This window comes from Dendrobates tinctorius, unplaced genomic scaffold (genome assembly GCF_039654945.1).
Source record: "Dendrobates tinctorius isolate UK_male_01 unplaced genomic scaffold, ASM3965494v1 ptg000010l, whole genome shotgun sequence".
In the NCBI taxonomy this organism is placed as follows: Eukaryota; Metazoa; Chordata; class Amphibia; order Anura; family Dendrobatidae; genus Dendrobates; species Dendrobates tinctorius.
This window is the reverse complement of record NW_027361678.1, coordinates 10,201,694-10,219,756: the sequence shown is the minus strand read 5'-3', so window position 1 is coordinate 10,219,756 and position 18,063 is coordinate 10,201,694. Positions and strand designations below refer to the sequence as shown.

The following is an 18,063-nucleotide window of genomic DNA, read 5'->3' as shown; positions in this document are numbered from 1 at the left end:
TCAATTCATCACCGATCTTCCACCAAATTTCACAGTGGGTGCAAGACACTGTGGCTTGTACTCCTCTCCAGGTCTTCGTCTAACCATTAGACCAGGTGTTGGGCAGAGCTGAAAATTAGACTCATCAGAGAAGATTACCTTACTCCAGTCTTCTATGGTCCAATCCATATGGTCTTTGGCAAACTTCAGCCTGGCTCTCCTTTGCTTCTCATTGATGAAAGGCTTTTTTCTACCTTTACATGACTTGAGCCATGCCTCTAGGAGCCTGTTTCGAACTGTTCTTGCTGTGCACTTCACCCCAGCTGCCATTTGCCATTCCTTTTGTAGGTCACTTGATGTCATCCTGCGGTTGCCGAGTGACATTCGAATAAGATGACGGTCATCCCAGTCAGTGGAGAGTCGTTTTTGCCCTCTGCCAGTCTGTAGCTTTCTTGTCCCCAATGTCTGCTGCTTGACCTTGTTATAATGGACTGCCGTCTTAGAAATGTTAAGGCTGGAGGCAGCATGACGCTCACTGTATCCCTCTGCTAGTAAAGCCAGAATTGAGCGCTTCTTTTCCTCACTAAAGACTTTTCAACTCCTTTGGCATGGTTAAAAGTTATTTTTTTATTCCTATTACTTTTGGGATATTACTAGCACTTGTTTTGCCATCCAACTTGTCCTATTGCAAGCAGGGCTGTGGAGTCAGAGTCGGAGCTCATTTTGGTGGAGTCGGTATAAAATGGACCGACTCCTAAAATATATAATAAATTGGGTACAGTGATTCAATGCAGAATGTGCTGAATATTTTTTCACAGGAATTTGGGAAAGTTATGAAATGTCCTATAAATGACTGTTCTATTCCTGATCCAAGGCTACATTCACACACAGCGTTTTTCCTGCATTTTTTGAGGATACGTTTTTCATCTGCAAAAGCAGATCAGTTTTTTAAAAAACCGCATCACCTGAAAGGTTTTTGAGCTTATAGATAATGTTTTCAGTAGCAAAAGCAGATTAGAAATCTGCTCTATCTATCCATTTATCCATATCTGTCTATCCATATCTTATCTGTACCAAAAAGAATGAAAGCCAGGTAGCACACAGACTAACACTCCATTTATTTTATTTTTTAGCACCAGTCAGGTACACCTCATAGCTGCCCAAAAGGACGCCCAGGGCAGGCATTGCTCGTCCTTAGTAACACATCAACATCAATTGATAGTTGGAATAAATAGACTGCATTCACCACATCTTCTTATGTGCAGGCTTTATTTTCAAGTGTAGGGGTGTGCAGTATGAGGTTCTGCAGCAGCTGAGGTGTGCAGTATGAGGTTCTGCCGCCCCCCCCCTAGGTTTGATCTAGGCCACGCCCATGGTGTGAATGTAGCCTGAGGATCTAGGGTTTGGATTAGCTGAGATAAGTCATAGTATGTATGTGTATATGTATGTATATTATTTATTTTTTTTTAATATATGTGTGTATATATATATATATATATATATATATATATTACACACACATACAGTACGGACCAAAAGTTTGGAAACACCTCATTTAAAGAGGTTTCTTTATTTTCATGACTATGAATATTGTAGATTCACTCTGAAGGCATCAAAACTATGAATTAACACGTGGAATTATATAATTAACAAAAAAGTGTGAAACAGAAAATGTCTTATATTCTAGGTTTTTCAAAGTAGCCACTTTTTGCTTTGATTACTGCTTTGTACACTCTTGGCATTCTCTTGATGAGCTTCAAGAGGCAGTCACCGGAAATGTTTTTCACTTCACAGGTATGCCCTGTCAGGTTTAATAAGTGGGATTTCGTGCCTTATAAATGGGGTTGGGACCATCCGTTGTGTTGTGCAGAAGTCTGGTGGATACATAGCTGATAGTCCTACTGAATAGACTGTTAGAATTTGTATTATGGCAAGGAAAAAGCAGCTAAGTAAAGAAAAACGAGTGGCCATCATTACTTTAAGAAATGAAGGTCAGTCAGTCTGAAAAATTGGGAAAACTTTGAAAGTGTCCCCAAGTGCAGTGGCAAAAACCATCAAGCGCTACAAAGAAGCTGGCTCACATGAGGACCGCCCCAGGAAAGGAAGACCAAGAGTCACCTCTGCTGCGGAGGATAAGTTCATCCGAGTCACCAGCCTCAGAAATCGCAGGTTAACAGCAGCTCAGATAGAGACCAGGTCAATGCCACACAGAGTTCTAGCAGCAGACACATCTCTACAACAACTGTTAAGAGGAGACTTTGTGCAGCAGGCCTTCATGGTAAAATAGCTGCTAGGAAACCACTGCTAAGGACAGGCCACAAGCAGAAGAGACTTGTTTGGGCTAAAGAATACAAGGAATGGACAGTAGACCAGTGGAAATCTGTGCTTTGGTCTGATGAGTCCAAATTTGAGATCTTTGGTTCCAACCACCGTGTCTTTGTGCGATGCAGAAAAGGTGAACGGATGGACTCTACATGCCTGGTTCCCACCGTGAAGCATGGAGGAGGAGGTGTGATGGTGTGGGGTGCTTTGCTGGTGACACTGTTGGGGATTTATTCAAAATTGAAGGCATACTGAACCAGCATGGCTAACACAGCATCTTGCAGCGGCATGCTATTCCATCCGGTTTGCGTTTAGTTGGACCATCATTTATTTTACAACAGGGCAATGACCCCAACCACACCTCCAGGCTGTGTAAGGGCTATTTGACCAAGAAGGAGAGTGATGGGGTGCTACGCCAGATGACCTGGCCTCCACAGTCACCAGACCTGAACCCAATCGAGATAGTTTGGGGTGAGCTGGACCGCAGAGTGAAGGCAAAAGGGCCAACAAGTGCTAAGCATCTCTGGGAACTCCTTCAAGACTGTTGGAAAACCATTTCCGGTGACTACCTCTTGAAGCTCATCAAGAGAATGCCAAGAGTGTGCAAAGCAGTAATCAAAGCAAAAGGTGGCTACTTTGAAGAACCTAGAATATAAGACATATTTTCTGTTTCACACTTTTTTGCTAATTATATAATTCCACATGTGCCAATTCATAGTTTTGATGCCTTCAGAGTGAATCTACAATTTTCATAGCCATGAAAATAAAGAAAACTTTTTCACTTAAATGTAAGCAATATATGTCGGAGTCATGGAGTCGGAGTCGCAGGTTTGGCTTACCGACTCCACAGCCCTGATTGCAAGAGGATTATGAACCCCACAGCACAGTTTTTTTTTTTATACTTTGCTTCATTAAATAAGATTTGGTTCAGGTGATCACCTAATCAGAAGCACAATAAGTAGAATGAGGTGTACTCTGGTTGGAATTCAACTGACACTGGAATGGAATGGCTGGTTTTTTTTTTTTTTTTTTTTTTTTTATAAAACTGTGCAGTGGTCTCTTAATTTTTGCTATATATATATTTATTACACTACAGGTGTGCCCGATGCTATGTGTGTGTGAATAAGAGTATGTGTGTGTGTGTGAGTACAGGCGGTGGGGGGGTTCAGAGGCGGCAGGTCCAGCGGTTGGGGGGGGTCCTGGCAGCGTCCAGCCGGCAGGAAAGACCGCGGCTTGCGGCATGTGTGCACCGGTCGGCGAGGTGGATTGTGGGATTCGGGGACATCCAGACGGAAGTGGATGACGGACAATTTAAGGCAATTATGTGTGTATGTATGTATGTGTGTGTGTGTATATATATATATATATATATATATATATATATATATATATATATATATATATATATATATATATGTGTGTATATATGTGTGTGTATATATATATATGTGTGTGTATATATGTGTGTGTATATATATATATATATATATATATATATATATATGTGTGTGTGTATATATATATATATATATATATATATGTATGTGTGTGTATATATATATATATATATATATATATATATATGTGTGTGTGTGTATTTTATCCATAAGGAAAGAAAGTGAAGCACTTTAGCATATTTTAAGCGCTTTTTCAGGTGGGTTCCTGAGCAGACCCGTCTAAAAAAAGCCATCGTGTGCACATACCCTGATCGGTGACATTGGCTCTGCACAACATTATGTGGTTTCCAATGTGGATACCTATTTCTCTTTCTAGAAAAAACAGAGCACAATAGGGTGACCGTGGTTTGTCCAGATGGAGAAGTTGAAAACTTTGAAACACTTTGATTAATGAACCGCATACTTTTCGATACTTGCCTTCTCATCATTGTCGGACAGCAGCGGCAGGTTTAACCCATTTGTTTCCAGGCTATCCTCTTAAGCTGTCTAATAGACAGTGATTGGAATTGGTGTCTAACGCCTCCCGACCACCTCCCTTCACTCCTCCCTTGGTATCTTTAAGACACACAGTTAGATTCGAGGGACTGTCCTGAGGCCTTAACTTTTAGAAACCACTCCATACACCAACAAGTGCCTTTTTTTAATTATGTGGATAGAGGGGGTGATATTAAGGCGTACTACTATGTAGTAATGTGTTTACCCTGACAAGCATGTTCTGCCAAGATAAGGGAGTTTTTACTTTCTGCAAGGAAAAAGGAAGTTTATGCAAAGTACAGCGACATTTATTTAGAAAGAAACCTCCACTTCTTTTCTTTTTCTTATTTTAACCTCTCTTATAAAAAGCGCCCTGTAAATATTTTTTTTCCCCAAAGATTATCCTCTTATCAACAAATGTAAATGCTGTGTATAGTTTTTGTTATATAATGGCATTTCCACTCCTGAATAATACACAGTGGAGATGATTTACTAAGGAACAGACACCATAAATCTGGCACTCGTGTGGTGGGTTCACATATTATTTTTTGACGATGTGAGGTTGCTATTAAGGTAAAAAGAATCTGCAGGATTTCACCCGCCCAACACTTTTTAAATGCACATGTAGCTTGTTCAAAGACAAGTCCAGCAATACCTTTACATGGCTAGTCCGCTCCTCCATTACTGAGGAATCAATGTTTGAATTTATATGCAAATTAGACTGTAGATCTGAAGCCACCATCACTCCAGCTCTATTATCTGCCCATTTGCACCTTTTCCTGCTTGACTGGCAACCTCTGTGCTGTGTGATTTCAGGCAAAGGAGCTGTCAGTCAAACAGGAGGCGGCGGCGCTGGGTGGGGAATAGAGCTGGAGTGACATTGTCATCAGATCTACCATAGTCCTTGAGCCTTGTTTGCATATCAATTAAATGCTGATTTCTCAGCAATTTTGTTCTCCTCTTTGAAAGAGCTACATGTGCAGACACTGAGTTTGGAGAGTGAAATCCTGCAGCCAGATTCCTTTTAAGTAGCACCTATCACTTCCGCATCAGGACCGACATGGCATTTGTTACCTGCATGCCAGAAGTCAACAATTATTGTGCACACAACTTAGTAAAAATAAAGGCAACTTAGTTTCTTTTTTTTCGAGAAACTTCCATTCCCCTTTTTTTTTTTTTTTTTTCTGGCGTTTTGGGTAGGATTTTAGATTGGAATTTTTCCTAAATTGTGTCACTACGGTAAAGTCTAATTTTTATTGTATGTTGGTTGTTTAAATTTTACTTTGCTCCTTTTTTTACAGGCTATGATTTCTGCCAGGTGCTGCAGTGGTTTGCTGAACGTGTTGACCGGATAATTCTCCTTTTTGATGCTCACAAACTGGACATCTCCGATGAGTTCTCAGAAGCCATCAAAGCTTTTCGAGGTCAGGATGATAAAATCCGAGTGGTGCTTAATAAAGCAGATCAGGTGGATACCCAGCAGCTAATGAGAGTCTATGGCGCTCTCATGTGGTCCCTAGGAAAGGTCATTAACACCCCCGAGGTGGTACGAGTCTACATAGGCTCTTTTTGGGCCAAGCCTTTGCAAAATACTGAGAATCGTAAACTGTTTGAGATGGAAGCGCAAGATCTATTCCGAGACATTCAAAGCCTTCCAAGAAATGCTGCACTACGCAAACTGAATGATCTCATAAAAAGAGCTCGCCTGGCAAAGGTAAGCTGACCGTGTATATATATATATATATATTACACCTATATATCTCCAGCAGGACTGTCACAATTACTAGTGCGTAGTGATCAGTGAACGTGCTGGGATAAGGTGTTATCTAAGCACACTCAGATGCTAACCGAGTGTCTTCAGCGTGCTCGAAAAATATGTTTGAGTCCCTGCGGCTCCATGTCTCGCGGCTGTTTGACAAACGCCTGTTGATTAGACAAACCCTTCATGTGTTGCGCCTGTCAAACAGCCACGGGGACTCTAACATATTTTTGGAGCACGCTGAAGACACTCGGTTAGCACCCAAGCATGGTCAGATAACACCTTATCCGGGCACACTTGCTCATCACTACTAGTGAGTAAACATTCGTTGCTTTCCTAGATGGAGACGTTTTTTATGAATATTTAAAATTCCAGCAATACTGGAAAAACCACCTTCTGCAAAATGAAACTTTTTCCGTAACAGGTCACTGCTTTTATTGCACATTACTTTGTACAGAATTTTGGTGCAAGCTGTCCTTCTGAACTATTGTTTGTGCAGTACTTGGGTCATTATTCTGTATGTTTAGAATTTGTGCTTTAATGCGTTTCCGCCATGGCTAGTTTTAATTTTTTTTTTTTTCATCCCTTTTCTCAGAGCTATATATTTTTTTTAATATTAATTCACATAGTCATATTAGAGCTGGTGTTTATTTTTTTTCTGCAGGTCAAGTGGAGTTTTAAAGACCCCCCTTCCCCCCACTCCAAATTCATTTTTTTTCATAACATCTACTGGAAAATGTTTTGGGAAAATAAAAATCAAAGTGCACGGGACAGGCTTGGTTGTGATGGGAGCTGGTGATCATCACACAGCAAGCAACCCATTTGATTGCCGCTGTCTGAGATTGACTGTGGCATGTAAACGGATTAGCGGCAGTGATCAGACAGCAGGCAGCCTGCTCCCTACTTAGCGGTGGTGCGAGGTATTGCATCAGGCATCGTCCCATGAATCTTTTCTATGTGAAAAGCATGGTACAGGCACGTACGAGCGCAAGTCGGTGTACAAGCCGCGGACCCTTTAAAACGGTTGACTGGTGGCTACGGATCAGACCTCAATAGATGTAATCTACTTGTAGCTCCTGAATTCTAAAAGGCTGGATAAACCCTTTAATTGTATTTGTGTAGCAGTAATTACTCTCTCAGTAATTAATCGGGATGTATGATAAAGATCAGTTCCCGGGCCTGTAACGCTGGCTCGGGGCAATGGTGATATAGCCATGTCTTGCTATGCTATTATTAATCCTCTTGGCTGGTCACCGTGCGGTCACCGTTGTGTGCCTTGACTTTTCTAAGTAAGGAAGACAATCCTTTTCCTGTTGTAAAGCCTGTCCTGGCTGGTCTTGAAATCCTGGATAACCTGTCTGACTTGTGTACTTCATAAATCTTTCCAGAAGGAAAAAACTTAAAACGCCCTTTAACTTCCACAATCTCTAGAGCTAGAAATACCCCGGCATGTGATGGAGTTGCAATAAGGCACATGGGAAGTGCAAAGGTGTCTTTTCCGGGTATAATGTACAACAACACTGACAACAACACTGATACTTATTGTTACCTACTGACCTGAACAAAAAATACCAACCTCTCGGATGTTACAATCCAAAGTGTTGTGTTTGTAATTGCCAGAGATATAGATATATATATATATATATATATATATATATATATATATATATATATATATATATATATATAGTAAATCTGCAAAAGGGATTAAGTCCACAGTAACCATGTGATTATACTGCAGCGCAGGTGCCACGGCCGGCATCTGCCTGCAGAAGCGTTATTTTTTTTTTTTTCTTTTTTATTCAGTATGTGATGGTATTCATTATGCAAACTAGGGGATGGGTCACTGAGGGATCAGTGACCTGTCAGCAAGTCTGCATTGTGAATAGCTAATCGGAGCACCACATACCCCAACCCCGCCTTAGGGCGTGAGAATCTCATTAACATAAAACTGAAAATAAAGATTAAAAAACAGCCACGAGATGGATTTCATCAACCAAGGTATCATTGTATTCAGTATAACGGCGCTGACCTGACACTGTAGGTTACTATGCACAATCCTGCTGACAGGTTCCCTTTAAATTGGATCTTGTAATGAATGGGCAGCCAGTGCATTGACTTGCACAGAGCAGACATGTCAGAGTACCGATTATCCAGATAGATGACCCTGGCTGCTGCCTTAAGGATGGACTGGAGAGGGGAAAGTCGAGTGAGGGGCTGGCCAATTAAGAGAATTGCAGTAGTCCAGGCAGTAGTGGATCAGGGCAACAGTGAGTGTTTTTGCTGTTTCCATGGTGAGAAATCGACAGATTCTAGAGATGTTCTTTAGGTGTAAGCGGCAACAGAGATTGTATATGGGAGGTGAAGAAGAGATTGGTGTCAAACGTAACAGCTAGACATCGTGCCTGCTGCCGGGGTGTTGTTATGGTGCCCCTCACAGAGAGAAATGTCAGATTTAGGGAGGTTAGTAGACTGCAGGAGCAGAAGAAGTTCAATTTTGGAAAGGTTGAGTTTCAGATAGAGAGCGGACATGATGTTGGAGACTGCGGACAGACAGTCACTGGCTTTCTGTAGTACAGCGGGGGTAAGGTCAGGGGATGACGTATATAGTTGTGTCATCAGCATAAAGATGGTACTGAAAGCCAAATCTGCACATGGTCCGTCCAATTGGGGCCGTGTAGAGAGAGAAGAGAAGGGCCAAGCACTGAGTCCTGAAGGGACCCCAACAGTGTGAGGAAGAGGAGACGCAGTGAAGCCAGCTAACGATACACTGAAGGACCAGTCAGAAAGATAGGAAGAGAACTAGGAGAGAGCAGTGTCCTTTATGCCTATAGATTGGAGCAAAACGAGTAGGAGATGGTGGTCAACAGTGTCGAAAGCTGCAGAGGGGTCGAGAAGAATGAGCAGAGAGTGGTCACCATTACATTTTGCTATCAGAAGGACGTTGGTCACTTTGAGTGCAGTTTCTGTCGAACGTAAGGGGCGGAAGCTGGATTGTGTTTGATCTAGGAGAGAGTGAGTGTGAAAGAGATACTGTGGTCAGAGAATGGAAGAAGTTATCTAGGTAGGAGATTGAACAGAGCCGGACAAAGACCAGATCAAGGATGTTACCGGTATTGTGCGTTTCAGAGGTTGTAAGCTGTGAGATGCCGAGAGAAGTGGCTAGAGGTAGAAGCTGGGATGCAGATTGGTAGAGGGGTCTGTTTATTGGGGATGTTAGTCTCCCAGGATAAGGGTTTGTAATTTTGAGGGCATGAAGTGTGGCAGCCAAGCAGAAAAGTGGTCAAGGAAGTTGGTGGGTGAGCCTGGAGGACGGTAGTCTGTTTGCTGGTCTCTGGGAATGTGAGAAATAACAACACTGGAGACAGTGTCAGAATCCTGAATCCAGGTTTCAGTGAAGGCCAAAAGATTAAGAAGGTAGTTCAGAAAGTAGTTCTGCAAGTAAGGAAGCTTATTGCATGCAAATCGTGGATTCCAGAGTGCACAATTAAGAGGGAGATGGAGTATAGCTAATGTTAATAAGGTTAGCAGCTGCCTAGGTGCCCCCAGCTAGCGGCACCATGTGGTGCTGGGCTATATATACCATGTAGTGCTGGGCTATATATACCATGGGGGGCTGGGCTGTATATACCATGGGGGTTACATTTTACATTATATTCTATGGGGGAGGCTGTTATGAACTGGTCACCGAGGATGATGGCAGGAATAGGCTAGGCCACCAGGAAACCAGAAAGGTTGGTAACTTAGCTGATTGCAGACCCCTAATCCTAACAACACAGCTAGCAATAGCCGTGGGGCGTACCTACGATGCCCTAGACGCCTCGGCACAGCCGGAGAGCTAACTAAGCCTAAAGCAAGAAAGGTTAAATCTAAACTGCCCTGGACTAGAACCCCAAAGGAATAGATAGCCCCAAACATATATTGTCAGTGAGACAAGATGAGGCACAAACACAGGTAGAAAATAGACTGAGCAAATGATGGGGGCCAAATTGTCTAGACAGGATAGGACAGGAAAGACACTGTCTGCATTCACACAAAAACCCTAAAAAATCCAACACGACTGATGTACAAAAAACACTGAGGTCTCACGACATCTCCCCCACTATATCAGCATTCTGGTGTGAACTGGCAGCAAAGCAAAAGGGACTAATTATAACAGGGGACTGAACAAACTGACACAAGCTGTGACATATAGAGCGGAATCCAGCACTGTCCCAGCAGGGAGCACGCTGAACCCTCACAGCAAAGCAGAAAAAGGCAAAACCAGATCAGATACAAAGGATTAGCAAAAGAATCACTTAACTGAAAACTGCAGGATCAGGCAGGAGACAGCAGACCTCCAAATGCACAGGAAGAAACAAATCACCAGCAGCAACTGAGGGAAGCCTGCTCACTTAAATACTCCCAGTCAGTAACCCCAGATTTCCAATCATCGTCGTCAGGTGGCAGACTTCTGTCAATCCAGCCAGCTCCACTACCCACAGTAACCACCAGAGTGAGCCCCGACTCAAAAGTAAGAGAATTCACAACAGTACCCCCCCTTGAGGGGAGGGGTCACCAAACCCTCATCCACGCCACCAGACCGATCAGGATGGGCCTGGGGGAAAAGCACGAACCAATCTCTCGGCATGAATGTCAGAAGCAGAGACCCAAGATTAATCCTCCTGGCCATAACCTTTCCACTTAACCAAGTACTGGAGTCTCCGTCTAGCCAGACGAGAATCCAATATCTTCTCTACCTCATACTCCAAATTACCTTCAACCAACACAGGGTCAGGGGGCGCCGCCATGGGAACCACTGGCTCCACAAACCTTTTCAACAAAGATTTATGAAAAACGTTAAGTATCTTAAATGTAACTGGAAGAGCCAAACGGAAAGAAACGGGGTTAAGGATTTCCAAAATCTTATAAGGTCCAATGAACCTTGGCTTGAATTTTGGAGATGCAACCTTCATAGGAATATTTTTTGAGGACAACCAAACCATATCACCCACTTTAAACCGGGGACCAATGGTCCTATGCTGGTTGGAAAACCGTTGGGCCTTTTCCTGAGAGTGGGACAACTTATCCACTACTTGGTCCCAAATCTGCTGCATTCTCTCTACCACAGAATCCACACTTGGGCAGGCCGAAGCTTCCACCTGCCCTAAACTGGAGCAAGTTCAGAAAAGAGCAACCAGAATGGTGACCGGTCTGCAAACCCTGTCTTATGAGGAAAGGTTGCAGGATTTGGGATTGTTTAGTTTGCAAAAGAGAAGACTGAGAGGAGACTTAATAGCTGTCTACAAATATCTCAAGGGCTGTCACATTGTAGAAGGATCATCTTTATTCTCATTTGCACAAGGAAAGACTAGAAGCAATGGGATGAAACTGAATGGGAGGAGACACAGATTAGATATTAGAAAAAACTTTTTGACAGAGTGATCAATGAGTGGAACAAGCTGCCACGAGAAGTGGTGAGTTCTCCTTCAATGGATGTCTTCAAACAGAGGCTGGACAGACATCTGACTGGGATGATTTAGCGAATCCTGCTTTGAGCAGGGGGTTGGACCAGATGGCCCAGGTGGTCCCTTCCAACTCTACGATTCTATGATTAAAGAAAATCGGGGATGAAACTCAACGTTACAGAAAAAAAAAGACATCAAAGTGGCAGAACTAGCCCTATTGTTAAGCACGAGTTGGGTCAAGGTCAAAGATGAGACCCAGTCAACTTGATCAGCAGGTATGAAACATCTCAAATAGGATTCCAAAGTCTGGTTTGTTCTCTCAGTCTGCCCATTGGTCTGAGGATGAAGTGCAGAGGAGAAAGATAACTGAATTTCCAGTTTGGAACAAAAAGCTCTCCAAAATCTGGAAACAAACTGGACTCCTCTGTCCGACACAATGTTCTCAGGAATCCCGTGCAAACGAACCACCTGTTGTAAAAACAAGGGCACCAACTCAGAAGAAGATGGCAATTTTGGGAGTGGTACAAGATGGACCATTTTAGAAAACCTTTCACAGATCACCCAGATAAGTCATTCTCTGAGAGACAGGGAGATCAGCAATAAAATCCATTGAGATATGGGTCCATGGCCTCCTGGGCACCGGCAGGGGCATCAACAAACCACTAGAACGAGAACAGGGCTTGGACCGAGAACAAGTCCCACAGGACTGCACAAAATTCCTGACATCACGAGATAAGGCGGGCCACCATAAAGACCGATTCACCAAATCTTTGGTACTAAAAATATCTGGATGACCAGCTAACACGGAGCAATGAATTTCAGACATTACTCTTCTCCTCCACTGGTCAGGGACATATAATTTTCCCATAGGGCATCGTTCAGGTTTATCCTCCTGAAATTCCTCCAGGGCACATCTCAAATCGGGTGAGGTGGCGAAAAAAACTACACCCTCATTTAGAATGGTAGTAGGCTCGGTCACATCAAGAGAATCTGCAAAGAAACTCCTAGAAAGGGTGTCCGTCTTAACATTATTAGTGCCCGGAAGAAAGGAGACCACAAAATTAAAACGTGTGAAAAACAAGGCCCACCTACCCGGTCTAGGATTCAAGCGCTTGGCTAATTCAAGATAAATCAAATTCTTGTGGTCGATGAGGACCACAACTTGATGTCTAGCTCCCTCCAACCAATGTCTCCACTCTTCAAATGCCCACTTCATGGCCAATAATTCTCGATTCCCCACGTCATAGTTACGTTCAAATGGGGAAAATTTTCGAGAAAAGAAGGCACAGGAATTAATCTTAGAGGTCACCGGATCTTTTTGGGACAAAACTGCTCCTGCACCAATCTCAGAAGCATCTATCTCACCTGAAATGGGAGTGAAACATCAGGTTGCCGTAGAACCGGAGTAGAAGTGAATCTCCGCTTAAGCTCCTGAAATGCCGAGACTGCCTCTGGAGACCAATTCACCACATCAGCGCCCTTTTTGGTCAAATCCGTCAGTGGTTTAACAATACCAGAAAAATGACTTATAAATTTACGGTAGAAATTAGCAAAACCCAAAAACTTCTGGAGAGCCTTCAGAGAAGTGGGTTGAACCCAATCGTAAATGGCCTGAACCTTGGCCGGGTCCATTTCAATAGCAGACGGGGACAAAGTGAATCCCAAAAACGAAATCCTCTGTACACCAGAGTGACATTTCGATCCCTTAACTTGCAGAGTATTTTCCCTCAAAATCCGGAACACAGTCCGGACATGTTCCACATGAGAATCCCAATCACTGGAAAAAAATCAAAATATCGTTCATAAAAGATTGGAAGACGGAAGGGGCATTAGTGAGTCCAAAAGGCATCACCAGGTACTCAAAATGTCCCCCTGGAGTATTAAACGCCGTCTTCCATTCATCCCCGTGCTTGATGCGAATAAGATTATACGCCCCTGTGAGGTCACGTTTGGTAAACCAACAAGCACTTTTAACTCAAATAAAATAAATCAGAAATCAGGGGTAACGGGTACTGATATTTAACAGTGATTTTGTTAAGGGAACGATAGTCAATACAAGGCCTTAATGAGCCATCTTTCTTGGCCACAAAAAAAAACAACCCAGCACCTAAAGGTGAAGAGGATGGTCTGATGTGACCCTTCTCCAATGACTCCTTGATATAAGATCGCATAGCATCATGTTCAGGTACCGATAAGTTGAAAAGCCGACCCTTGGGAAATTTACAACTGGGCATTTACTCAGTTGCGCAGTCATAACTCCTATGAGGAGGCAAAGACGCGAACTTAGGCTGGTTTCACACTTGCGTTTTTTGCATGGTAATGCGCACGTCAGCGCAAAAAAAGCATGTGGTTTTTTTTTTTAAAAAAAACATGCGCAAAATCACAAAAAAACGCATACAAACGCATGATGCGTTTATGTGCGTTTGCACTGCGCACGCAGCGCAAAAAAGCAAGTGTGAAAGAAGCCTTACTCTCACTAAATACATCAGAAAAATCAGCCAAATAGTCAGGAACATCATGAGAGTGGGGAGAGGTGGCAAAAAACAGGAGTGTCACTAAGAACACATTGACAACCCAACTCACCACAGACCCAGATTTCCAATCCAAAACTGGATTATGGGTTTGCAACCAAGGAAAACCCAGAACAATAATAATATGTTAATTGTGCAACACCAAAAATTTACAATTCCATTGGTGGTCCGGGGCGACCCGCATTATCACCTGGGTCCAAAACTGGGGTTTAGTCTCCGCCAAAGGAGTAGCATCAATACCCCTCAAAGGAATAGGGGTCCTCAGGGGCACCATGGGAAAACCTCAACGTTTGGCAAAGTCAAAATCCATCAGAGCTGCTCCTGAATCAACAAAAGCCTTAGGCCTGTTTCACACTTCAGTTTTTCACAATCAGTTAAGATCTGCCGTTTTGTGAAAAAAACGGATCCGCCAATTTTCCTTGCGGATCCGTTTTTTTCCCCATAGACTTTCATTATTGGCGGATTTTGACTGATGACTGTCCGTTGAATCCGTATTTCTGCGGATCCGCCAAAATTTTGTCCGCAGAGATCACCGAACGGACCATCCAACTTTTTTTGCAGTCCGGATCCGCATTTTTGCCTTTTAACCCCGAAAAGTCTCGCTCCTGGTTGAAAATTCATCTCTCTCTCTCTGTCTCTCCTTACCTGCAACCTCCTTTCCTCTCACGCGATGGGATCTCCAACCCCCATCTCTGATCGCGCGAGGGCCGCGCGATCTCCAGCCCCGCCGCGCGATCTCCCGCCGCGCGCGAGGACCGCTATTAATTTTATTTTTTTCCTGCCGCGGTTCCTTTAAATTTTTACCATCGGCGGATCCGTACATCCGCCGATCCGCTGTCCCCCGTTTATGTCAGTCTGCCTGCGGATCCGTTTTCCGGATTTGGACTGACAGAAAAAACTGATGTGTGAAACAGGCCTTAGCGTAAAATGTGGACAAGGAGCAGATCAAGGTAACCGCCAAAAGGAACTTAGGCTGTACACTGCCCACCGCAAATGAGTGAGCAAAACGTTTTTCTCGTTTAGGGCAGACAAATAGTATGAGAGGCGTCCCCACAGAAGAAGCACAACTTAGTACGCCTTCTAAACTCTTGACGTTGCGCCCTAGACAAAACCCTATCACATTGCATGAGTTCAGAATTTTGTTCGAAAGGCAGCACAAACTCTCGCATAGTTTTACTTTCACGTAAACGTCGATCAATTTGAATGGCTAATGACATAGTCAAGACCAGAGGGGACAGGAAATCCCACCATAACAACTTTTACGGTTTCTGCCACACCTTTCGGAAAGAGCTGCAAGGGCATCATCATTCCATTTAGTAAGGACCACCCACTTTCGGAATTTTTGACAATATAACTCTGCAGCATCCTGACCCTGGTTCAATGCCAATAAGGTTTTCTCAGCTTGATCAATAGCATTAGGTTCATCATACAACAACCCCAGGGCTTGAAAAACGCATCCACATTAGCCAGAATAGGATCTCCAGGTGTCCGAGAAAAAGCCCAGTCCTGGGGATTGCCGCCCCGCCGGGAGAAGACAACCCACAGTAACCACCAGAGGGAGTAAGAGAATTCACACCAGGAGGCTGTTATATAATATGGGGGGCTACAGTATATTCTATGGGGGGCTATATTATATTTATTATTTTCTATGGGGGGTGATAGCATCATACTCTTGAGGGGGCTACAGTGTATTCTATGGGGGGGCTGCATTATATTCTGTGGGGGCTAGATTATATTGTATGGGGGCTTCATTATACTTTGAGGGGGCTACATTATATTCTATGGGGGCTGCATTATACTATATGAAGAGGGCTACATTGTATTCTATGGCGGGGCTACATTATACTATATAAGGGGCTGCATTATATTCTATGGGGGGCTGCAATGAGTGGGCTGCCATATATTCTGTGGAGGGGTTACATTATACTATATGAGGGGAGGCTGCATTATATTCTATGGGGGGGGTTACATTATATTCTGTGGAGTGGCTGCATTATACTCTGTGGGGTAGCTGCATTATGCTCTAAGGGGTGGCTGCATTATATCTCACTATATCTGAAACTGAACCTGTCAAAGACTGAACTTGTGTTTCCTCCCTCTACTAATGTACCTATACCCGACATTGCCATTTCTGTGTGTGGCTCCACTATTACTCCCCAGCAACATGCCCGATGTCTTGCGGTTGATTCCGAGCTTTCCTTTGCCCCCCACATTCGATCACTGGCTCGCTCTTGTCATCTGCACCTCAAAAACATTTCTAGAATTCGACCTTTTCTTACTTTTGAGTCTGCAAAAACTCTTACTGTTTCTCTTATTCATTCTCGTCTCGACTATTGTAACTCTCTTCTAATCGGTCTCCCTCTTACCAAACTCTCCCCTCTCCAATCTGTCTTGAATGCTGCAGCCAGGATAATATTCCTCACCAATCGTTACCCCGATGCCTCTACCTTGTGCCAGTCATAACATTGGCTACCCATCCACTCCAGAATTCAGTATAAACTTATTACCCTCACCGACAAAGCCCTCCATGGCCCAGCACCACCCTACATCTCCTCCCTTGTTTCAGTATACCACCCTACCCGCACCCTCTGTTCTGCTGATGACCTGAGGTTAGCATCCTCAATAATCAGAACCTCCCACTCCCGTCTCCAAGACTTTACACGTGCTGCGCCAATTCATTGGAATGCACTTCCCAGGTCAATACGGTTAGTCCCCAATCCCCACAATTTTAAGCGTGCCCTGAAAACGCATTTATTCAGACTGGCCTATCGCCTCAACATATTAACCTAATCTATCCCTGTGTGGCACAGCCAAAAGTTTTACCATAACCAGGTTCCCCGCATCATGTTCCCACATGCTATATGCATCCATTAGCCCTCTGTGTCTGTACTGATACACACTTAACATTATGGCTGGTCCACACAATCAGGGCAACTGTTACCACCCACCTTTCGTGTCTACCTCTTTCCTCATAGACTGTAAGCTTGCGAGCAGGGCCTTCATTCCTCTTGGTATTTGTTATAATCTATGTGATTATTGTTATGCTGTAATGTCTATTGTCTGTACAAATCCCCTCCGAAATGTAAAGTGCTGTGGAATATGTCGGCGCTATAGAAATAAAATTTATTATTATTACCTTCTTATCATTTTGGCATTTGTTTGACATGTTTACATCTGGATACCACTTTGAGAGTGCGGAGCCACCTTTGACAATGGAGTCCTATGTTTCTTTATTTTGCTGGCTTTCTTTACATTACAATGACGGTATAAAAGTGCACGTTCTACACATTTTTCATCTGACTGCATGGACGTTGTCCAATGCTTTTTGGGGCTGTTCCTCCAGGACACGATTCAAATTTAAAGGGACTCCTTTTCAGAAGTCATTCTGTGCACCCTTGCTGTGGCCAATCATTTCAGTTTACCCTCTCACCTGCTTATTTTCCTGTTATGTCTATGCTCCCCACTTTTCTTTCAGAGCTCTGGCTTCATCATGAAGGGTGCAGATAGATGGAAACCAAGCAGGTTAAATGTTTGGCCACACCATGGTGCATCGAGTGCATGTACTTGGTTTTAACGGTCATTCTGTTCAAACTAAACACTGGTGCACTGTGCACCCCTAGTGTGGCCAAACAGTTCAGTGCACTTTCACAACTACTTGTTTTTCCTCCATCTCTGCCCTCTTTTTGGCTTTACAAAGCCAGATATGTCAATCAAAAAGGGGGTTGGAAGAAGATCAATTAAAAGCAACAGTGAACTGTTTGGCCACACCAAGGGTGCACCAAACGCCTCTACTTGGTTTGAACATTCATTTTGTGCTGACACTCACTTTATATAATAACCTGACTTCTCCTAAAATTATTAGTGGCCCAATGGGATTCTCTGCCCAGCTATATAAAAATGATGACAGACTTCTCTGCGTTCAAACGCTCTTTCCTTTACCCACGCTAGCTCCTCACGGACTGATCGTTTCCCGAGTAGACTCAAATCGGATGTAATGACTCTTACAGGTCCTCATTTGGTATGACTGTCTTCCATTGCAGGGTTAGACCTCTTTTCAGTCATTTTCTGCATAAATGGAGAGGCACAATTTGCCT

At 43.5% G+C, this 18,063-nt stretch overlaps 1 protein-coding gene across 1 annotated transcript in view; it reads left to right on the top strand.

The window, feature by feature from the left end:
- The window catches only part of EHD4 (EH domain containing 4), a 68,806-nt gene that overhangs the window by 37,675 nt on the left and 13,068 nt on the right, over nt 1–18,063 (top strand). Inside the window, exon 4 of the mRNA XM_073586644.1 lies at nt 5,534–5,946. Within this exon, the coding sequence (XP_073442745.1) occupies nt 5,534–5,946 (413 nt within the window). The remainder of the gene's footprint in view (nt 1–5,533; nt 5,947–18,063) is intronic.